The 24,432-nt window shown below is 41.4% G+C and overlaps 1 protein-coding gene across 1 annotated transcript in view; it reads right to left on the bottom strand.

Moving 5' to 3' along the window:
* Positions 1 to 24,432, bottom strand: part of ABCC4 (ATP binding cassette subfamily C member 4 (PEL blood group)) — a 210,620-nt gene that overhangs the window by 164,972 nt on the left and 21,216 nt on the right. Inside the window, exons 2-6 of the mRNA XM_075918815.2 lie at positions 19,957 to 20,067; positions 12,139 to 12,259; positions 10,401 to 10,625; positions 5,404 to 5,493; positions 2,709 to 2,872 (exon numbers count right to left, since the gene is read on the bottom strand). Coding sequence (XP_075774930.2) covers positions 2,709 to 2,872; positions 5,404 to 5,493; positions 10,401 to 10,625; positions 12,139 to 12,259; positions 19,957 to 20,067 — 711 coding nt within the window. The remainder of the gene's footprint in view (positions 1 to 2,708; positions 2,873 to 5,403; positions 5,494 to 10,400; positions 10,626 to 12,138; positions 12,260 to 19,956; positions 20,068 to 24,432) is intronic.

Below are 24,432 nucleotides of genomic sequence, written 5' to 3'. Positions count from 1 at the left end.
CCCCAGATGATGGAGCTTGTGCTGTCAGCCCCAAGCTATCTGGCTCCGGCTTCAGCTGAAGTTGGAGCCCTGATGCCCAGGTAGAGCTCTCCAGATTATCCAAACTATTGATTATCTGATCTGGCCCCAGTCCCAATTATATTAGATAAACTAATTAATGAAATATTGTGTTAAACTAATACTTGTATATATTTTGGCTAGGGAAAGTAAAGTACAGTGTTTCCTTGTAATTGTGGGAAAAAAAGATTTAAGTTAGGTTTTTTTAAATTGGGGAATTTTGGTTGGGTTGGTTAGGGGTGGCTGGCAGCCCTGTGGGGTTGGGGACTGGCAGCCCCACAGGGCCAAGGGTTGCCAGCCTCAGAATGGCCCCCCACATGTGGTATCCTGCTTAGTCAGTTAACTGGTTGAACATATTGTTTAACTGGTTAACTGATTAAATGAGATTTGACATTCCTAATGGTAATAGCCCTCAATGAGAAGCATTTTTTTATTTGGCTGAGTTATTATCCATTGCAAGTCACATTTGCACATGAACCCCTGAGGCCAGATTCTTACTGGTATTAATCAGTCTCTCTCATGGACTGCCATGGAGCTATGATAATTTTTATCAACACAAGATCTGGCCTCAGATTTTTTAAAATGGCAAATCTAAGCTCAACACATGTATGCCCTCACACCAAATTTGGTACAGTTCTTTTTGTGCAGCTAAAGGTTTCCTGTAGGCTTCCTAAACTGTGAATGAGAGATTCCCTCATATAGTCCTTTCAAGTGCTTGAGTCTACACTCAGTGAAGACAATAACATAACTCTCACTGGCTTTAATGGTGCCAGCTACATACAGTGCATGGGATAGTGCATACCATGAATGGTGCTTAGTCCAATAGCGAAATTATTTTTTTCTTTTTTTTTCATTTACGCACATACAAATTACATGTTTAAAGAACATTTAAAGAGAATGCTACCATTACATGGTTAAGCCCTAAAAAAGTCAAAAATTACAATGCTAAGATTACTCACACAATCTGAATATTGCTCCCCTGCATATATTTGCAATACAGTCTTCAATTTCATAATCACAAACTGTTTTTCAAATAATACAGTATAATACATACATATTGTATAAATGTTTATGTTTATGTGCAACTACCAGTAGTGCCATATAATACAGTGTTTCGGAGACCACAAAGGTTATTTATATGACAAGTATACTAAATTAGCCTTACTCAAGACATTACAAAATAAAATACCTAATCTTGAAAAATAGGCATTGGATGCTTTTGCTCATGCAGTACCCTCAATGCCTACAAATCACTGTAGGGTAGGAGTTTACTTCAGCTTCACTTCCTGAATAAAGAGAGACTTACACATGTCAGATACAGATCTTCCTCATTAACATCTCCTTCCCCTGTTGCTGATTGCAAAAACTTTGAGTAGTATATGGCCACTGACTGAATATTAGAATACATACCTTAGAGAAGAGAATTTCTTTACCTCGTTGTGTGACCTTGGGCAAGTCACTTAATCTCTCTGTGCCTCAGTTTTCCCATCTGTAAAATGGGGATAATAATGCTTACCACCTTGGAAAAGCACATTGTATGTTTAACGAAAGTTGTGGGGAAAAAACTATTTTTATTTGAGAAATAATATGCAACCATGAAACTGAAGACTGTCTCATAATGAATATGCACAAGGAACAGCATTCTAATTTGGCAATTTCCAGACTTTTGAGTCCCATGCAAAGGCAATGTCAGTTTGACTATTTTCATAAAATTCTACCTTCAACCAATCTTAAAGCAAATAGAAACATCAGTACCTAGCCATACAGTTTTTATTATATAAAAACAATGTAGAAAACTAATCACACTGTAACAGGTTATGTTATAAAGAAGAGCCAGGCCAAGCTCACAGCCATGCACTGGTAACACAAATTAAAAAGCTTTAATAACATTCTCAGACAAAGCCAACACATACTTAATTAAAACAAAATATGTTTGTAAAGTAAGTTATTAATTTAACACATTACTAGAACATTATCATTTAAGAAAAACAATCCAATTTTCTGTAATATGTGATTTTTAGGGAGGAGGAAGATAGCTGGGGACGAGGTGGGAGGGAAAGGGAAGGCCATAAGATCTGAATCTGGTTGGAAAGCTACTACAGAGCCATTATATAAAAAAAACTCTTCCTGGAAACCTAGGGAGCCCACTCTCCCTGACTCTGAACCACAGGTACCATACTTGCAGATGAGGAGCCTAGCATAAGAATAATTTTAAACCTTCTGACAGCAACATCTTTTATCATCTTCAGAGATCAAGGCATTTTCTTTTTCCTGTTGCGAGGACTAATATTGTCCACAATAAATCAAGTCCTTAAATGCCCATACAGCAAGATATCAAGGGCCAAGTTTTTTCAAAATTGGCACCTATAAGTAGACTTACAAGTCCATGTGTAGGCAAGCAAATAAGCAATCTGATTGTCAAAAGGACTGGACCCCCAAGTGGGCCCCAGTGACTTAAATGGGACCTGCTGGATGCTCATCACTTCTGCAAACCATACCTCTTAATTTAGGTGCTACATTTTGAAAATATTGGCAAACAACTGGAAATTGAACCAAGGGCCTAGTCCACAGAAACTCTGCCATGACAAGTTCCAAGCACATGCACTTTCAAAACCTGCACCAATAATGTGCACCATAAGAGTCCATCTTACCTTAGTGAAGAAAACAGCCTCCCAATACCAGTTTGTAAAGGAAGGAGAATAATCAGAATTGCCATTCCTGCCAAGCACGATGGGCCTATTTCAATCCACAGAAGCACAGTTACTGCTATAGCTTGAAGAGGTCCAGCCCATAAAAAGTGTAAGAAAATGGTTGCCTGCACAATTATTTAAGATATAAAAATAGATTTTAGCATGAATTGAAAAGGCAAACAATAGAACAATAAGACACAACAAGACAAAAACAATAAAACCCTTATAAATATATATAATTTTCAAATAAATATATTTGGAAGTTTTCTGCTTTCCGGTCAAGGAAAGGTAAAGATGGGGTGCCATGTTTGCTTCTGTCAGACATTTTAAAATAAGCCTGCAGAAAGATTATGATATAAAATCAGTGGGGGTGGAGAGGGAGGGGGAGAGGGGAAGAGAGAGAAAGAGAGAGAGAGAGAGATGCACAGCCCAGTTATTAGAACTTTATTTAGTTTTAAAAATCAGCATCCTCAGTTTATTAGATTAGGACATCAATAAAATTATGTATCAGAAACCTTAGAATATCCTGTATTCCTGGACAACTCCATCAGTATAACACGTGTCCTGTCATTTTCTTGCTTCATTTATAAAATTTACAATTATCAGCATAGCGGTATCTCTGACTGTATACTTTCACTGAATACCAATATCTTTTTAACTGAAATTTCTTAAGGTGAAAGTCTGACCTAGAAAGAATATTTGTGGAAAATTTCAGCCAAAACTGTTCAGCTATTTCTGAGAATGAGGTTGGGGGAAATATGGTTTGCCTTTGTTAAAATTACACCAGTCTTTTATTTGAGAAGCTCTAGCATTCCTTTTCTTTTAAAGAAGTGTCTTTGAAATGTGGCCTTTGTATCTAATGTGCCTTTTGCCATTTCCAGGAAAATCTACCCAAATTAGCCCATATAATATGCCCTTGAAAAAATATATCACAGTTCACACACATTTAGCAGAAATTTGCTGGAGTTGAAGGGCTAAGTCATTGAAAAATCTATCCTGAATATGATCCAGCCTTCCATAGGTCCTAGTGCTGAACATACTGCACATGGGCCATCATCACCAAATTTATGACAAAATGAATCATCTGTATTCAGGAAACATTTTGAATAGTGCACAGTTCATAACACCTGCGGCCATAACTGATTAAACAAAACACTGAGTGTCTGTCCATTGAGTTCCATCCTTCCCATGCACTGAACCAGAGGGGGCTGTGTGGGGGAAAAGCAGTGAAATTAGAGTTTGTAATGCATTTTCTAACTTTTGTACACTTGACTTTGGAATTTTAATAATGTTCTTTTAATGAATTTGTGGGTTTTTTTTAAATATTTTGTTTACATTTAAAATATTCTAGTATAACACACATAACAGTACGGTTCTGCCTATTAATTCAACAGCAACATAGCCTTGGGATATCAGTTCAGCCCAGGATACCTTATTATAAAGCATAGAAGCATTTCTTGGTTATTACAATAATCCTGGTTGAATTGCAACTTAAAAACGAAAATGAAGAGTTTTAAAATGTGTTTCAGTTCACTCAACGTAACCTTTTAAAAACTAAAACCAAAAGCTTTTCAAATAATTCAGCTAATTGCAAAGTTGACTTTATCACACTTACATGGACCAGCACTATGCAGAGGTTTAAAAACACAGCAGGTACAGGCAGTCCCCGACTTACGCGGATCTGACTTACTTCGGATCCGCACTTACGAACGGGGCTTTTCTCGCCCCAGAGCTCGTGGGCGGCGGGACCGCCCAGAGCGCACCGGTCCCGCCACCGCGTCCTCCGGGGCAAGAAAAGCTGCTCCGGATCTCCCTGGTGTGCTGGGGGGGACTCCCCAGCACAGATTGGAGACCCGAGCAAAGCCGCACAGGCGGCGGGACCCCGCTGCCCGTGCGGCTTTGCCCCTTTGCCCCGGAGCAAAGCCGCACAGGCGGCGGGGTCCCCCGCCTCTGCGGCTTTGCTCCTGTCTCCCTGCTGTGCACAGCTGCTCTACCCCAGGCGTGCTGTGCACAGCAGGGAGACAGGAGCAAAGCCTCAGAGGTGGCGGGACCTCTGCGCCTCCGCGGCTTTGCTCAGGTCTCCCTGGTCTGCTGGGGGGTGAGGGGGCGCAGCTAGTGCGCCCCCCCCCCCCCAGCAGACCAGGCTTTTGTTGCGGGACCCCTGGGGTAGAGCAGCTGGGGTGCTGCCGGGTTGGTCCTGCAGGGACCTACCCGGCAGCGCCCCAGCTGTTCTGTCCCAGAAGTCCAGATTCAGCTGCTGTTGAAACTGATCAGCGGCTGATTCCAGGAAGCCGGGGGCAAAGCAACTCTGCATAGGGCTTCCTGTAGTCAGCCGCTGATCAGTTTCAGCAGCGGCTGAATCTGGAGCCAGTTCCAACTCACATATAAATTCAACTTAAGAACAAACCTATAGTCCCTATCTTGTACGTAACCCGGGGACTGCCTGTATATCTACACACAAAAAGAAAACTTTTTTTCAATTTCAAGAAGACATTGCTATTAATATGTTTGGTAAAACCATGTTTAACAATCAATACTAAATTATGGGCCTAAGCTGTCACTTTAACAACGATTGTGAAGTAAAACCTCATATCCTGTACTGCTCAAATATTTCAGCTTACATCCATCTCTTATCTCCTTACCAGAATTGTCTTACCTGATCAAATTTGTTCACATCATTTGATAAAAAATTTACTATTTGACCTGTGGTAGTTTTCCCCAAAGCCGTATTACTGAGACGAAGCGCCTGAAATGGGAAAAAAAAGTCAAGCATTTTAAATTAACTAATATATTACATGGCATCGGAATAGATATGTCATCTCTTCCAAAGCCTGGATGTACTATTGACAAATTATAAGGTATTTTTAAGACGAGCACACATGAGAATTTTTGGAACTGCAGTTGAAAGGCCTGAATTAAAATATTGGCTTGTGATTAAGATTTCGCTCTGAAGTAATGAACACACATAGAATAATATTTGGGGGGATCAGAATTGATATTAAAAACCTATTTTTCTCTGCATTTCCAGAAATTACTTGGAACTAATCAAGCTAATATGGCAAAATATTAAACCTGAACCAACTCCCCTCTCCACCCTCCACCCTCAAAAAAACCTCGCTTTACATGCATCCTCCATCAAGAATACTTGAGCAAAACTAGATTGGAAGTCTCTCTTCTGAAAGTCTCAATTTGATCAGCTGAGGCTTTGTCCCAATCTTCCAATGATAAGAATAGGGACACTGCAAATATCAAAATAAAGGTACTATAATTATGAAGATGCAGGAGGGGAAATGCCAAGATTTTTAATGATGCTCACTTTATAATTTAAATATACTTTTAAAAGGCAGCTCAAATAGTTTTTGGAGTTATTTATATTGCATTATCACTTAAAATATTGCCAAATAATCTCATCTCCTAAAAGCATACAACTGAAAGACATGATCCCACACAGACACGAGCATGTGCTTAACTTTAAGCACAGTTATCTGTGTGAATAGAAAAGACAGCCAGTTAATCAGTAAAATGTCTAAACTTCAAAGTGGTCTTAGATACATATCTAACTAGTTAGGTTAGTGTGTTATATTTCACCAACGTTCCCTTCTTTTTCTAGTTCCCATCTAACCTGCTTAAATAGTGCAGTCCCAACTTGCCCATCCTACAAAGATCCAGGCTGGTATCTTCAGAAAAAGCAATCAGACAGATGTTTCCCAGATTAATAGTACAGTTTCTAAAGACTGCCTCAGGGTTGAAGAAGGTGCACATCTGGGCACACCTACAGCAATTCCTGATGTTCACTCTATCATTTGCTACCACTCTGTGGCTAGAGGAGAAGCCTTCTTTTAGTTATTGGCAACTCTTGCAGCTTAGCTGCACTCAACATAGCATGTTTATCATAAACAACATTGCAGAGAAACATTTGTGTTTTCCAACAAAAGTAACCAGCCTACACCTAAGTCTAGGGAAGTGGCAATGTCAAACACCAAGCAATAGTCTTAAAATTGTAACCAGGTTCCAGGGAAAAAAAATCCACAAAAAACTATTTTATCTCTCTCCCCATCCACTAAATTACTGGCTAGGAATGTTGGTCTGGCCTGAAAATTGTCAGATTTACTCTAAAGGCAAAAAAGAACTTCTGGAGAGATTGAAGAACATTTACCAAGCTGATTTTTTTTTTAGTTACAAATTATTTAAAAAAACACCTTAATTTGAAAATATTTCTATTTGTCAAACGTTTATCTCCTTCTAACACAAAAAGAGTTTGGTTAATATCCCTTTGCATTTTCCATATAGTAGCAACTCCTTGTAAAACACATGACTGGGCTATATTTGGAAGTAAAAGAACAGGCTATAATTATTTAAAATCATTAATGATTGCTGTGGAGAAGTAGGGTAAATCCTACAGCCAATGCTGTCATCTTCTAAAACGTTGCCTTCTTTCATATATGAGCTCATTGGTCTTCTGTCTATTTCCTTCCTCCTACTATAGGCAGTTCTACTTTGTTCTCTGACATTAATCTACGGATTATAATTTGTTTTTCAGCAAGGTTAACTAATTCTGGTCTCCCTTCTTAGATCTTTGTTCTCTCCCTGTTTCAAATTGCTGTGAATCCATAGAAACTAAAGCCAATTATTTTCAAAATAAGCACTACATTGATGGTCTTTGTGTTACAGTAAGGGACTGAGAACTAGTCATAAAATTTGGATTCTAATTCCATTTTTGCAACAGATTATGTGGGTGAAGCATCTTATTACTAATACTTTTTGGCGTACACAAAAGATCTTTTTGGAGTTTTGATATCACAAATAGATAATGGTTTGTTCTGCAGATAAAACAAGTTTTCCATTGCTTCATCGGAAGGGGAAAGGAGTTCAAAAATTTAAGTAACTACAACCATTTAAGCTTCAATACTAGGAATCTGTTATTTACTATGTTAACAAAACCAGCACACATAATGACACCCAGCCACCACTCACTGAATGGTTGTATTTACTATAGATATTGATGAATGCCACAAAAGTACTGGGAAATTAGCATTCAGCTTCTCTTTCAAAAGTGTAGATCAATGATTGATAAAAAGTGTGACTTATCCATGCACCTCAAATGAGAACAACTGATTGCAAAGTATATCAGTGCTCTGCCATGACCTCAACCTTCACCATGGGAAGTAAAATTTTATGAGATGAACACAGATTAATTTCTATTTAAGCATGCCTAGGAATAACAGTGCAGAATGTGAACATTTTGCCTTTCAGCCCTCCAAGCGCATATCAACACTGCAACAAACAACACTCGCGACATGAATATTTCATGAATTTCAAACAAAGTGTATTATGATGATCAGTAGGGTAATTTAATTCCTGAGAGACATCTTCATGTACAAGAAAGTAGTGTGCCATATTACAACTGAGTTCCCAGAGGATAATTTCCAAAGTACAGGTTAAACCTCTTTAGTCCGGAACCCTCGGACCTGATCAGTTCTGAATGAGAGAATGTTCTGGACCACAGCAAGTCAATATTGTCTAGCAGCATTACCAACATTTCCAATGCTTACTGTGCTGTTAGAGGACATTTAGGGGTCAATTAGAGCTAAATAACAGCACAGAACACTAAAAGCAAGGATTGGTGGCTGTAAACAAACTTTATGGGACTGTGGAAAACTTGGGAACACCATGAAAAGTGGACATCCAGCTAACTAAAATCATTCTGAATGACAGATGCTTCTGGATGAGAGTTCTGGATTAGAGAGGTTCAACCTATATTACAAGATGGAGAAGGAAAAATATGTGAATAAAAACAATACACCAGACTAATATGAACTCAGACATTATTCCCACATTTTTCCCTCTCACTTCACTCTAAATGAGGTAAGTGCAGAGATGAAGATGGAGAGTGGAATAAGCAACTTGTTAACTTTCAGTGGGGGTAATTACATGGTCTAAAGTTGCAATGGAGGGAGGTTTATGTTGGATATTAGGGAAATTATTTCACTAGGAGAGGTGTGAAGCACTGGAATGGGCTCCCTAGGGAAGTGGTGGAATCTCTATCCTTACAGGTTTTTAAGGCCCCACTTGGCTGGCTGGGATGACTTATTCGGGGTTGGTCCACAGAGGTTTGGATGAAATGACCTCCTGAGGTCTCTTCCATCCCTTATATTTTATGGTTCTATGATACTATCTGCCCACCCCCACTCTCATAGCAGGCTTTTAGTTGGGCTTTTAGATCAGTACAGAGTCGAAGGACTTCACTATAACCAGGAACTCAGGGCAAATCTTCTTCAGCCTAATCCTTATGACTTATTTCTAACTAACTCTTCTCAGCACGAAGGAGGCAACGGGTACTAAGGGGGAATTCAGTCTGTAAAGACTTCAGCTCTCCTCTTCTTACAGTAATAAGTTCACCAGATACTTCCCAATTCAAATTTAGCTCTGGGACCTGGCCCTTTGAGCTTTCATCTGCACTGGACATCATACACATGTTGCAACAGTCTAATACTTCTGTATTCCTCTTACTGTTAAATTCCTGTTCTTACTCCTTTTAACCTGAACTGAGTGAAAACCCTCTGGACCTGTCAAGAAATAAAATCTTACTTGATCCCAGTCAGAGACACGGCATCCTGGGAAAACAGCTGAACTACAGGGAGAGAGGCTGGGACAATAATACTGTAAGGGACCCCTGGACACTTAGACTACATCTACACTGCAGGCTTCTTGCGCAAGAACCATTTTGCAGAAAAGATCTTCCTCAAAAAGTTATTGCACAAGAGAGCGTCCACACTACAAAAGCGCACCGGAAAAGTGATGTGCTTTTGTGCAAGAGAGCAACTGTGCTTTTTCCGATACGCTATTTTTGTGCAAGAAACCCCTGTTTGCCATCCTTACACACCTTTTTGTGCAAGAGCTCTTGCACAAAAAGACTTATTCCTCATAGAAAGAGGAATAACTCTTGTGCAAAAAGCCCTCTTTTCTTACGATGTACTGTAAATTTTCTTGTGCAAAAACGTGGATGCTCCACGAGTTTTTGCACAAAAACTCTGCAGTGTAGACGTAGCCTTAGAGAGGCCTTACATTGAGAGGAGAAGGCTGTGAGCTACTCCACTCCCCTAAAGGCCTCTCTGGATGGCCAAAGAGGCAGACACAACTCTGCCCCTGCTCTCCAAACATAATCCCACATTCATTTTGAGGCACAAGAAGGGCTTAGCTCCGCCATGTTCTGGACATGAATTCTCCTCTTCCCTTCCCAGGAGTTGGTTGTTTCCCTATTTGTTTGACCAAACTTCCTTCCTGCTGAGCCAGTAAGGCAGGGGGTAGGGGCACTCTCCCAATGCATATCTAAAGTGGAAGAGAAAGAGCACACACTCAGCAGTTCCATTTCCCCATATCTTCTGGGCCGCAGGAAATAGCCTACAAAATTACATAGTATAATATGTGAGTGCAGTATTAAAAAAAATCAACACACACACACACACACACACACACAAACATATAATGCTAAGTCTGATTTTCATGCATATAGATTTATACCCTGGTCCTTCAAAAGCCATGTCTTCAAAACTATTGCAAGAGTGAAAAATAATTCACATTCTTAATATGAAATTAATTACTCTAATAACTAATTAATATACATACACATTTGAAAAATGAAAGGTTGCTTACCTTCCGATAAATCATGTGACACATTGCTACTCTCAACTTCATGCCAGACCGTTGTACATGAAAAAAGTATAAGTGGTGTGTTATGGCTAAAATCAATGTACATGCGGACAAAGCAGCTGTATAGATGTATGCAAAATTCAATGCAGCAACATCCAAGGGATCAAAATTTTCAAAATAATTAATAATTTTTCCCAAAAAGACAGGCTGAATTATTTTGATTGTTTCCTAAAAGAAAGAAGGGAGAGAGGAAGAAACAAAAATAATTTATTCTCTAGTTTTCTATCCAAGTTTGTTCCAAGGCAAGTAAGAATTTTCTGGCACACCCATCTTCTTTATTAGCTTGCTTTAAATACTCAGTTTCTATTGCCACATAACCCAGAAAAAATGGACTTCTGTATTAAAACATGTATTTTAATAGTATTAAAATATAAAATTAAAAACTTTTCAAAAGTTCTCTAAGCCACCGATAAAATCTTTCATTTTATCATAACAAGTTAAATACAAAACCAAAAACTGGTCTGGTGGCACTTTATTGACTAATAAAACATGTATTAGTCTATAAAGTGCTACCAGACCAGTTTTCATTTTTTAAGTCTATCCTGTACAGACTAATTCAGCTACACCGTTGAGCTTCGGAAGTTAAATACAAATATCCTTTAATTTCTGACGATCACATGGTAATTTTCTGTCATAGTTACACTTAGCAGAAAGGTTGTTCTATGATTCATCCCGTTGACCTATGGATACTGCACTGTACACACCTGTAGAAGATATGAATTCAGAAACAACTTCTTGACAGATGGGGCTGGCAATGCCACAGAAATAACATGTTTTCAGTTATAACTAGGGATGTAAAATGCCATTTAATCAGTCAACTGACTAAATGTTAAGTTAAACCAGTTTACCAATTAAATGGGATCCCAGGCTGGGGATCACTCCAGTCCACAGCTCTGCCAGCACCTGGCCCTATGCAGCAGTGGGGCTGCAGGGACTGCCGCCCACCTCCCTCCCAGCTCTGCTGAAATCCCTAGTTATAACAGTGTAATACCACTACTATGCTGTTGTGACTGAAAGGAGAATCTAATCTATGACATGTCTACACTACCGGCTGGATCAATGCACAGTGATCGATCCAGCAGTGGGCTCGATAAATCCACCATTGATCATTCTTGTGTTGATGTTGGTATTCCACCAAAATGAGAACCAAGAGGGGAGTCAATAGGAGAGCATCTCCCATCTACACACCGCAGTGAAGATACCATGGTAAGTGGATCTAAATGCGTCAACTTCAGCTGGCCCTATGGACTCCTCGCCACTTTTGCAGATTCAGACTAACACAGCTACCCCTCTGATACTTAACTTCAGCTGGGTTACTCATGCAACTGAAATTGTATAACTCAGTTTGATCCCCCCAGTAATGTAGACCAGCCCTCAGTGTTTTCAATATCTAGTAGCTAGAGTGTGGTCCAATTATATTTCTCGAAGAGCGAGAGAGACAGAGACAGAGAGACAGAGAGAGAAAGAGATTTAAGGGGCAACATTCTCACCTCTGAAAAACAAAAGTACAGAGTTTGTAGCTGTTACTATATGGCAGATAGAAAATATAAATGGCAAGAAAGTTGGGCCACAGAATGAAATCACTAGTATTCATCACAAATGCCTACTGGGACAAGAATTACATTGCTATTATGTAAAATGATATCCACAGACACATTATATTATATTTTCCATCTCTTACCTCAATCAATGTGAACAATCCCAAAGCTAAATAGGATTTCCAATAACAAAGTACGATTGCTTTTGTTAAATGTGGTGTTCTTGCTTCTTTTTTAGCTTTTTGCACCTCTTTATCCCAGTACCTACAAAATAAAGTAAAATGAGACTGGAGGACAAAAAAAGTCTAACTTACCAATCAACAGAAACAGACATAATTTGCCAAAGAAGTAGAACAGAGAGTTAGATCTAAGTAGGATTGCCAAATTATTTGGTCAGTTACTCTACATCCTGCACAATCGCATTTCTCTCTAAGGGTACGTCTAGAATGGCTTTTTTTCCGGGATTCCAGAGATACCCCAGAAAAACTCTGCCACGTCTAGGGAACGCATTGGCTCTTCTTTTTTTGAGGAAGAGCAAACACGCTCTTTCGGGGAACCCTGAATACCTCATTCTATGAGGAATAAGGGCTCCACCAAAAGAGGGGGCTTTTCCACCATTTGGCCCCATCTAGACGGGACCTCTTCTGGAAAAGCAACTGGAAATAGTTACAGAAATTGCAGAGCGCAATTTGTGTAGCTTTTTCCAATAAAAGAGTTTAGACTAGACCTAGCGTAAGAACCTAACACTAAAAAATTGATTATTCATTTATGTATTATTTTGCTGTCTCATGAAAGCCTATGTTTGGAATTATGAGCTCATTTTGTTCCTCTTTGCTCCAAAGCACACTGATAATAACAAACCTTGCCTAGCTGCTGATTTACAGAAATGTACAACAAAGTCAGAGCTAGCAAGTCATGGTCTTTGGTTTGTTCTTACCTTGGATCAAACTGAGCCCGCTAATGTAATGCACTGACCTGCAATAATGCAGTGTGGAGATGTTCCACCTCAGAATAATCCCTCTTAGAACTCCAACAAGAACAGAGGAATGTGTCTCCCACAGTTTGTTAGCTTGTTGAAGCACGCTCTCTCATCTTCACCTGGCCATGTACTTTGGGGCAGTAGAATTTTTATTAGTATTTCCATCCTCAAACTGCCTAGGAGCCCAAGTCATGAAGCAGGATGCCATTGTACCAGGTAGTGCACAAACACAGCACAAAAGACATCTTAGTGCAGGGATGACAATCTAAGTAGACAATACAGCTGCAGAGTGGAGGAAGGAGAATAACGCACGAGCAGGGAAAACAATGTGATGGTGGCACACATTGCACCACCTGTGTTACCTGTGCTTTATCAAGAAGTACTCCTTCCTAAAGCAGGGATTGGGACTGTGATAGACCTTTGCATTGTGTCAGGGATGGGCACCTGAACACAAGCAAGGCATTATCTGTTCAAATCCAAATCAAAAGACAGTAAGAACTCAAGTGAACATTCAGTTAATAAAATACTACCAAGAATACACTAGGGCCACTGTTCAATTCTTGAAGCAGGATTTTTATATAAGGTGCCTCATGCATTTCTGGAGGCTGAGTACGTCCTGCTGTGCCCTGCTGGTCTGAGAACTAAGAATACACCAAGGTGCCAAATCTGTTACAAGATGGCACATTAACATTGAGCGTGCAGAATAGCTGCCAGAAAGATATTACATTGATTACTCAGACATTTTCTCTAATCCTCAGGAGAGAACGGGGGGAACAGAATGATGATTGAATCCAGAGCCCTGTCAGCTAAAACAGCAGATGCCACCGTGCACGTTGTTGGATTTTGTCAAGTTTCCATATGCCTAGTCCCACAGTGGTGAAAACTGCTTACTTAATTAAAGTAGTATCAGAGGTTTAAAAAAGGGAAAGAGAAAGTTAAAAATTACTTAAATAAGTGTGATGTCTTCAAGTCGCCATGTCTGATGAAATGCATCCTAAAATACTTAAACAGCTGACTGAGGAGATATCTGAGCCATTAGCAATTATCTCTGAGAAGCCATGGAAGATAGGAAAGATTCCAGAGACTGAAAGGGGGCAAACATAGTGCCCATCTCTTAAAAGGGAAATAAGGATAACCCATGGAATTACAGACTAGTGAGTTTAACTTCAGGACCTAGAAATATAATGGATCCAATAATTAAGTAATCAATTTGCAAAAACCTAAAAGATAATAAGATAAGTAACAGTCAGCATGGATGTGTCAAGAACAAATTATGTCAAAACAACCTAGTAACTATTTGACAAGGTAACAAGCCTTGTGGATCAGGAAGAAGTGGTAGAATTCTAGTAAGGCTTTTGCTACTGTCTTGCATGACTTTCTCATAAACAAACTAAGGAAATACAATCTAGATAGAGCTACTATAAGATGGGCGCAAAGCTGCTCAGAAAACCACTCCCAGAGAGTATTTATTGTTTTTTTCACAGTCAAGCTGAAAAAACATATCAACTGGTATCCTGAAAGAATCACTTCTGGGTCCAGTTCTGTTCAATATCTTCATCAATAATTTTGATAATGGCAAAGAGAGTACACTTATAAACAGGGCTCGACAAATAATGTAATCTACTCGCCATGAACCCAGAAGAGCCAGCGCAGAGTGATCTGTGCATGCACAGAACGATCTGAGCATGCGCAGAATGCAGAACGGCGTGAAACCACGCAGCTGGCGAGCGGGGCTTGCCGCCGCTTGGCAACCCCCGCTTATAAAGTTTGTTAACGATACCAAGTTGGGAGGGACTGCAAGCAGTGTTCTCTTTAAGCTGCACAGCAGCACAGCTTCACAGGTGATTAATCAGCCCTGCCAGTCAGAGTCTCAGGGAAGAGCAACCAAAGGGTATTGGAAAAAAGAAGATTAAGGGGGGACATGATAGCGGTTTTCAAATATCTAAAAGGGTGTCACAAGGAGGAAGGCGAAAATTTGTTCCTCTTGGTTTCTGAGGACAGGACAAGGAGTAATGGGCTTAAAGTGCAGCAGGGGAGGTTTAGATTGGACATTAGGAAAAAATTCCTAACTGTCAGGGTGGTCAAATATTGGAATAAATTGCCAAGGGAGGTGGTGGAATCTCCCTCTCTGGAGATATTTAAGAACAGGTTAGATAGACATCTGTCAGGGATGGTGTAGACGGAGCTTGATCCTGCCTTGAGGGCGGGGGGCTGGACTCGATGACCTCTCGAGGTCCCTTCCAGTCCTATTATTCTATGATTCTATGATTCTATGTCTACACTGCGGACTAAAGTCGAGTTAAGATACACAACTTCAGCTACATTAATTGCGTAGCTGAAGTCAAAGTACCTTCACTCAACTTTTGGTGCTGTCTACACAGCATGAAGTCAAAGGAAGAACACTCTTCCTTCAACTTCCCTTACTTCTCGTGAAATGAGGGTTACAGGAGTCGGAGTAAGAAGACCATGATTTTGAAATTATTTTGAAATAACAGGCTTGATGTTGCACATAACAGAGTGCATTTCAAAATAAGCATGCAGTATAGACATAGCCAAAATGATTAAAGATTTAGAAAGCACGGCCGATGAGGGAAGACTGAAAAATCGCATTTGTGTAGTCTGGAGAAGAGAAGACTGAGAGGGGACTTTATAATTGCTTTCTAGTACATAAAAGTCTGCTACAAGAAAGAGGGAGAAAAATTGTTTCTCTTCTGAGGATAGAACAAGGAACAGTGGGATTAAATTGCAGCAAGGGAGGTTTAGGTTGGACATTAGGAAAAACTTCAATCAGAGTAGTTAAGCACTGGAACAAATTGCCTAGGGAAGCTGTGTAATCTCCATCATTAGAGATGTCTATGAGCAGGTTAGACAGACACTTGTCAGGGATGGTTTAGATGGTGCTTGATCATGCCATGATTGCCAGGGACTAGACTAGATGATTTCTCAAGGTCCCTTCTAGTCCTACGATTCTATGATTCTCAAGTGACTCTTCATGCATGTTGCTAAGTAGAATGGAAAGTGAAAATGAACACATTGATCCGTGGATTCTGCTACATTTCCCACTATATCTATGAAAGCATTTTTCTTGATTTCCTTGAGGAAGAATGCGCAATTATTGTAAGTAACTGGAAAGAGTCACTCTTCTGGTAGAGAGGAGAGGATTTATTGGAACACTCTCCAGTGTACTTAGATTTCCAGAAAGCCTTTGACAAGGTCCCTCACCAAAGGCTCTTATGTAAATTAAGATGTCATGGGAGAAGAGTGAAAGTCCTTTCATGGACTGAGAACTGGTTAAAAGACAGGAAACAAAGGGTAGGAATAAATGGTAAATTTTCAAAATGGAGATGGGTAACTAGTGGTGTTCCCCAAGGGTCAGTCCTAGGACCAATCCTATTCAACATATTCATAAATGATCTGGAGAAAGGGGTAAACAGTGAGGTGGCAAAGTTTGCAGATGATACTAAACTGCTCAAGGTAGTTAAGATCAAAGCAGACTGTGAAAAACTTCAAAAAGATCTCACAAAACTAAGTGATTGGGCAACAAAATGGCAAATGAAATTTAATGTGGATAAATGTAAAGTAATGCACATTGGAGAAAATAACCCCAATTATATATATAATATGATGGAGGCTAATTTAGCTACAACGATCAAGAAAGAGATCTTGGAGTCATTGTGGATAGTTCTCTGAAGATATCCACATAGTGTGCAGCGGCAGTCAAAAAAGCAAGCCGGATGTTAGGAATCATTAAAAAGAGATAGGGTATGTCTACACTACTCCCCTAGTTCGAACTAGGGGGGGTAATGTAGTCATACGGAGTTGCAAATGAAGCCCGGGATTTGAATTTCCCGGGCTTCATTTGCATAAAGCCGGCCGGTGCCACTTTTAAATGCCGGCTAGTTCGGACCCCGTGCCGCATGTAGCCGCGCGGCATGGGGTCCGAACTAGCTGGCATTTAAAAATGGCGCCGGCTGGCTTTATGCAAATGAAGCCCGGGAAATTCAAATCCCGGGCTTCATTTGCAACTCCGTATGACTACATTACCCCCCCTAGTTCGAACTAGGGGGGTAGTGTAGACATACCCACAGAGAATAAGATGGAGAATCTCTTATTGCTTTTATATAAATCCATGGTATACCCACATCTGGAATACTGCGTACAGATGTGGTCTCCTCATCTCAAAAAAGATATACTGACATTAGAAAAGGTTCAGAGAATGTAAATTAAATGAGTAGGGGTTTGGAATGGGTCCCATATGAGGAAAAATTAAAGAGACTAGGATTTTTCAGCTTGGAAAAGAGGAGACTGAGGGGAGGTATGATAGAGGTATATAAAATCATGAGTGGTGTGGAGAAAGTGAATAAGGAAAAGTTATTTACTTGTTTCCATAATATAAGAACAAAAGGCCACCAAATGAAACTAATGGGCAGCAGGTTTAAAACAAATAAAAGGAAGTTCTTCTTCACACAGCACAGTCAATCTGTGGAACTCCTTTCCTGAGGAGGTTGTAAAGGCTAGGACTATAACAGGGTTTAAAAGAGAAGTAGATACATTCATGGAGGTTGACTCCATTAATGGCTGTTAGCTACTAAGGGTAAGGAATGGTGTCCCTAGCTTCTGTTTGTCAGAGGGTGGAGATGGATGGCAGTAGAGAGATCGCTTGATCATTACCAATTCAGTTCACTCTCTCTGGGACACCTGGTATTGGCCACTGTCAGCAGACAAGTTACTGGGCTAGATGGACCTTTGGTCTGACCCAGTATGGCCGTTCTTGTGTTCTTATTTATTGGAACACTGGTTGTTTCAACTCATTGTGCAATAAAAACTTCTCTCTTATACGTACAGAGGTATTGATGAGGCACCTGTAGGAGCCTTGAGAAAGAAAATTACTTGATGAACTGCCATTCTCTTAAAACAGGGGTAAGGAACAGCAGGGGGAGCCCCGAACATCACAGGCCTGACCAATACACATTGTGGGCCAGCTGAGAACCATGGGCTCTCCCTGGAAGGGGGAAGGAAGTGGCTCTGCACGCTGAAGGGTAGACCTCCCTACAAGCACAGCCCACTATCACTCCTGCCGTGGGAGGGGTGGGGAGGGCAGGGAGCAGTGCCTGCAGGAAGACATCTGCTTCCCTCAGGGAGCTGCACCATGTAGGCACCCCAATGCCCTATCTCCTCCCACATCCCCCTCCCATCCATACCCCTTCCCATACGCCCCTACAGCCCAGACCCTGCAGCTCCACCCCCATCCTGCTCCTACACCTTCCCTCCCTTCAAGGCCCCGGACTCAGTTTCTATACCCTACCTCTTACCTGGACCCCCAGATCCATCCTGCACCCTACCTTCTGCCTGGTCCCAGCATCCCCATCGTACTCATGCACCCTTCCTCCCTTCCAGACGCTGCACTCCTACCCCCAGTGTGCTCCAGCATCCTCCCTCCCTTCAAAACATTCCCTCCCCTCTTGCCCATTCCTGCACTCTACCTTCTGCCCAAAACCTCCACCCCCAGCCCACCCCCGCACCCTGCCTCTTGCCCAGATCCTGCACCCCTACCCCCAGCCCACTCCCTGGCCGTACCCTTGTGCACACTGAAACCCTCATTACTGACCCCGTCCCAGAGCCTAGGGTCCCCCACAAAATCTGCTAGCTCCAGGCCCCAAAAAGAGTTAATCTGCCCTGAGAGGTAAGCCCTGAGACTCAGCAACTTGCTCCCCCTAACCTCAGTTAGGGCTGGAGCTTGAGGGGAGTAAGATATTTCTCAATTATTGAGGAGTTTTTGTTTGGTTGGTTTTTTGCTTCTCACTTGTGTATTGCCCCTGATCGATTTTTTCTGTGGGTCAATGGTCCCCAACCCAAAAAAAGTTCCCTGTCCCAATTAAAACATGTTACAATAATGACACATTCTTGATACACGATCCCAGTATATTTCTGGAACAGACTCTCTTGACCTTTAAGCCTGCCTTGAAAAAGGATATTTATATCTACGCTTGGAAGGATTACATTAGTAAATGTCAGTAAACAATCGATTTCATCCTACACACACAATTCAGCAAAAGACATTTCCATTGACAGTAACAGAAATTTACACATAGGTAGAGTAAGAAAAATGCTGTTTGATTTAGGTATGTTTACTTTCTATACTTACATATGTGACTGATCATTTGTGTTTTAAAAATTATAAATCTTTAACATTTTGAATTTCAGAGTCTGTCACTAAATAACTAGTGTCTGAGTCCTCCTATTGTCTGATTCTCCCATGACTTCCCACACTTGTGAAAATTTAAAATCAATACAAAATACAAAAAGCTTAAAACCCATTATTTTGCATGACTGAAAATTTAAATTGATAAAATAAAAAGTGTTTAAAAACAAACATTAACATAACTTAAGTTATATAAAAATCAGGTTCAGACAACTCTATTTATATCACTGGGCCTACATCAATGCAAAAAATCCTAGTGTACATACGCCCTTAGCTGTATAGGGCAGCTAACCCTCTCAACCAATCAGCAGCATATTCTACCTACACTAAGGAAATGTTGTTGCTCCTACTCACTCAGTGGGTTTTTTGCTCTGTATGTCAAGAAAAAAAAAGTAGAAAACACAACCATTTTTCCCTGTCTCTATAAGGAGAGTATGTGGCACAATATATCTTTAGCACACCATAGAAAATCCTATTGCTTTATTAAGAAATAATTGTTAGAATGTCAGAGTGCATTATCTTCAGTCCCATGCATTTTGTAGTGCCATTCAAATGAAGTGTCTTCAAAGAAAAGCTAATAATGCAAATCTTTTTATATGTTTTCATTAAAAATGACTACGCTTGCATGGAAAACAAGGACTTCCAGTGTGAAATAAAATAAAACACTCAGTAACAAAATAGCTAAGGAGACTCAGTGACGCTGCATGGCCTCTCTTCATCCCACAGCACTCACCTTCACACAGAAAACATAGCTGTATGAAGTGCTGATTTTTTACTTACCATTGCAACTCTTCTCCAAGCCTCTCTGATGAATCTTCAGCCAGCACTTTATACATATCATCTTCTTCAAGCTTTCGTTTATGACCAGTAACAAGTAAGGGGTTCAGCCACCTATTTAAATATAAGACAAAAACTGTTATATTTAGACAATGGAGCAAAAAGTGTAATTGACTTATGTATTAAATGGATTTCTCAGTACACGTTGAACCTCTCTCGTCCAGGACTCTCTGATCCTGCAACATCCATGGTTTGGCAGGACCACAGATGTTGCTAGACCAGAGACCCCAACCACAGAGTTGAGAACAGCTGGGAGCAGAGCCAGTCTGGAGGGTGGCAGCCTACAGGGCCAATGACCTGGGGACAGAGAGACCCAGAACGGGTTGCCACCCCGCAGTGGACAGGGGCAGGAGTGGCTACCACCCAGCATTGGACTGGGCAGTGGGGGCAGGGAGCCCCAGGAGTGATTGCCGCCTTGTGCGGAATCAGGTGCCCCCATCAGGACCAGCTGTTGCTTTGCGTGGAACCTGGTAGAGCAGGGAGCCCCAGAAGCAGCTGCCGCTTTGCACGGGCACAGGGACAGGGACAGGGACAGGGAGCAGAGCCCCGTGAGCAGGCTGAAGGAAGCAGAACGAGGTGGGCCAGAGGACGTCAGGCCATCAGGTTTTCTGGGGGCAGCATCCAGGAGGGGAGCCCCAGGAGAGTTGGGAGACTTGACCTCCTCTGATCCAGCAAATTCCTTTGCTCAGGACCACTCAGATCCCAAGGGTACCAGACCAGGAAGGTCCAACTTGTACTTAGAAGCCTCCCCCAATTTATTACTGTGGTAACTCAGCAGTTCACAGTTTTTACCATATTTATCGTCACAACCCCTGAGTGATTTCAAGATAGGGAACTGAGAGACAGAGAGACTCAGGGTACATCTACATTGAAATAAGACACCTCTGGCTTGCCATAGAGGCCGAATGGGTGAGAGAATTTTAAGGACAGTATGTGCTGACAGAAGCAATCCCTCTATCAAAGGATGTGAGGCTCGGTGACTATACACTTCTCCCCAAATATTGGAGATCAGATATGATGATTTCTCCACAAAAATAAGGAATATCTAAACTCATAGAAGGCTATCACATCTGTCAGTGGTGATGATACTTATATGTCCCCCACATTTTCAGTCTTTACTTCTGAGTCAGACTGACAATTCCCATTTGGATACTATTTCACCTGTACCTATAGGTGGCTGGTTCTGAGTAAGCTGCACTGTCTGGTCTCTATCTGTGGGATCTGACAACTGAATGTTTTCCTGATACTCTCTTGCCGAGAGTCTGTCTGCATACATCTGTCTTTCCTGATAAGGTGCCAGTGAGGCCACTTTACCCAAGGAGATACATGCCGCTCAGGCCAAAACCCAATAGATGGACCTGGCTGGAAAGATCTCTTTACCCATGGAACCAGAGGGCAGTTCTGATCTGCAATCGGCATCTCTCTACTGGCCCCAATCTATTTGTGGCTGAGATGAGACCAGAGCCAACAACCTCCTTGTAAAACAGAGCAGAGAGAATTTCTTCTCCGGAGGTTCCAAAGGGGTCAGCAGAAGAGACAGCAGGAGAGCTCCCGATCCTTTTCTCTGCTTTGTTGTCTCTCAGAGAAGTAGTGAGCCTGACTGGCTGTAGTAACAGGCCTCACGTGAACTAGGGATGTGAATGGTTAACCACTAAGCATCACCCTAACCGGGTGATACTTACCAGTCATGGTTAACTGGCGGGGCCCTGCCAGAGCAGCCCCATTTGCAGCAGGACCAGCCTGGCACACTGTGTGCAGGGGGTGCTCCAACCTAGCCAGAGCAGTCCCTGTCCACAGTAGGGAAAGGGGGGGCACTTGCCTCCTCATCTGCCACCATTTAATCTAGCAGTGGGGTAACCTAAGGCTTGCCTGGAACCAGCCCCTGAGGCTCAGGACTCCCCCACAGCATTGGGGAGCCCGTGCTGGCACTCCAGCTCTCCTCCTTTCTGTTCCCCCCATGGGGCTGGAGCACACAAAATCTACTAGCCTGAGTCCGACTGATTTTTCTGTGGGACAGTGGCCCCTGACCCAAAAAAGGTTCCCTACCCCTGGTTTAATCAGTTAACCATTTAAATATAACGTTTAACTCATCACCTAATTAAACAGGATTTTACATTCCTAGTTCCAACAACAACTGTTAGTAAAATGCTATCGTTCAGGCTGAATCTATCAGCACATACTCAAAATACATACAATACAGAGGAACTGCAAGTATTTTATGTTTTGAACACTAGTGAACATTTTGCCAACACTTAACCGCAAATAAGCAGTTTTAGATCTCAGAGAGAGGCAGTATTCCATATGAGATAAATGAGAACCAATCTTGCGTTTGGGAGTTGTCTTCAAGTTTTGTGTCAATTTCAGCTGAAACTTCCTCACCACCACAAAGTCACATATCTTTGGAAAAAAGCCTTCTTCCTCGTAGAAAGAGGATTACCAGAGCTGGAACCATCTGTTCTTTCGATTTACTTTTGGAAGAAAATGATTGCAGTGAGGATGTAAGTAAGGTTTTGTTGGAAAAACAGCTGTTTTTCCAAAAAAACCTCTGTAGTGTAGACATACCTTCTGTCTCGGGATGATTGATCAATATAACCCTTCAAATTCACAGCCATCTGTTTTATATCCATGGCTGTAGATGCAGCTATTTGCTAGGTAAGTTAAAATGTGTTTATTTATGTAAATGTGTAACCACTGAAAATTTCAGCAGTTACACATTTGTATGTGGGAGGAGGCAGCTCGCACCTGCCTCCCCGCCCCCCATGGCTACTTCTGTACCAGAGGCATCAGCACGGGGGGAGTGGAAGGGGGTGTGGGAGCTGCATGCAACTGTAAACATCCACAACCTAATATCCATAGCTCATATTTTGCAGATACAGATATGGATGTAGATACAAATTTTGTATCCATGCAGGGCTCTATGGATCGATATACCAGTCAGACAGTTAGTATATGTTAATTATGCTCAACAACAGCTAGTATTTTTAAAAGATTTTTACTTTGTGGACGTCTGCAAAGTTTTCCAGAAATAGCACAAAAGATTTATGTTATTTCATGCATAATTAGCATGTGGAATTCACTGCCACGAAATATCACTAAGTCCAGGCACTTAGTGGGATTGCAAAAGAATATTAGATATTTATATAGCCAATAAGGACGTCCATAGTTACATCACGTAGTGTAAAAAATGAGGAACTTAAGCATGGGTGTTTAGCAGCTGGTTTAAGAAGAAATCTCCCCTGTCAGCAGATTACTGCATATATGTCCATTACAAAGATTCTTGCAGGTTCTTCTGAAACATGGGGTTCTTCTGATTTCAGTGGGACCAGGATTTCACCCGTCATTCTTGTCACTAGGATGCTCAAGACATAAGCAAAACTTCAGTATGCTGCACCCCTCCACATAGTGCTAAGGTGACAGAGCTGCCCTGGATACTGCTCAATCAAGTCAAAGTGGTGGACAGGCCAAATCTGCCAGCCTAAGCAACTGCTCGGTTTGCCTATAACTAGAGCAATCCCTAATTCTAGACTAAATTGACAACTGCTCTGATCCAAGATGACACTTTTTCTGCTTCAATGCTCTTTATTTTCTAATTACATAGAGATTCTCATAGACTCATAGACTTTAAGGTCAGAAGGGACCATTATGATCATCTAGTCCAACCCCCTGCACAATGCAGGCCACAGAATCTCACCCACCCACTCCTGGAATAATCCTCTCACCTGTATCTCAGATATTGAAGTCCTCAACTGGTTTAAAAACCCCAAGATGCAGAGAATCCTCCAGCAGTGATCCATGCCCCATGCTACAGAGGAAGGCGAAAAACCTCCAGGGCCTCTGCCAATCTACCCTGGAGGAAAATTCCTTCCCGACCCCAAATATGGCGATCAGCTAAACCCTGAGCATGTGGGCAAGACTCATCAGCCAGACACCCAGAAAGTTCTCTATAGTAACTCCTATCATCCCTCCATTGGCCTATTTACCACTGATAGTGAAAGGTCAATTAGTTACCAAGATCATGTTATCTCATCAAACCATCCCCTTCATAAACCCATCTAGCTTAATGAAGCCAGATAGGTCTTTTGCCCCCACTACTTCCCTTGGAAGGCCGTTCCAGAACTTCACTCCTCTAATAGTTAGAAACCTTCATCTAATTTCAAGTCTAAACTTCCTAATAGCCATCTTATATCCATTTGTTCTTGTGTCCACATTGGTATTGAGCTTAAATAATTCCTCTCCCTCCCTGGCATTTATCCCTCTAATATATTTAAAGAGAGCAATCATATCTCCCCTCAGCCTTCTTTTGGTTAAGGTAAACAAGCCAAGCTCCCTGAGTCTCCTTTCATAAGACAGGTTTTCCATTCCTCGGATCATCCTAGTGGCCCTTCTTTGTACCTGTTCCAGTTTGAATTCATCCTTCTT

This window comes from Pelodiscus sinensis, chromosome 1 (assembly GCF_052426305.1).
Source record: "Pelodiscus sinensis isolate ZL-2025 chromosome 1, ASM5242630v1, whole genome shotgun sequence".
Taxonomy (NCBI): Eukaryota; Metazoa; Chordata; order Testudines; family Trionychidae; genus Pelodiscus; species Pelodiscus sinensis.
This window is presented reverse-complemented; position numbering and strand designations above follow the sequence as displayed.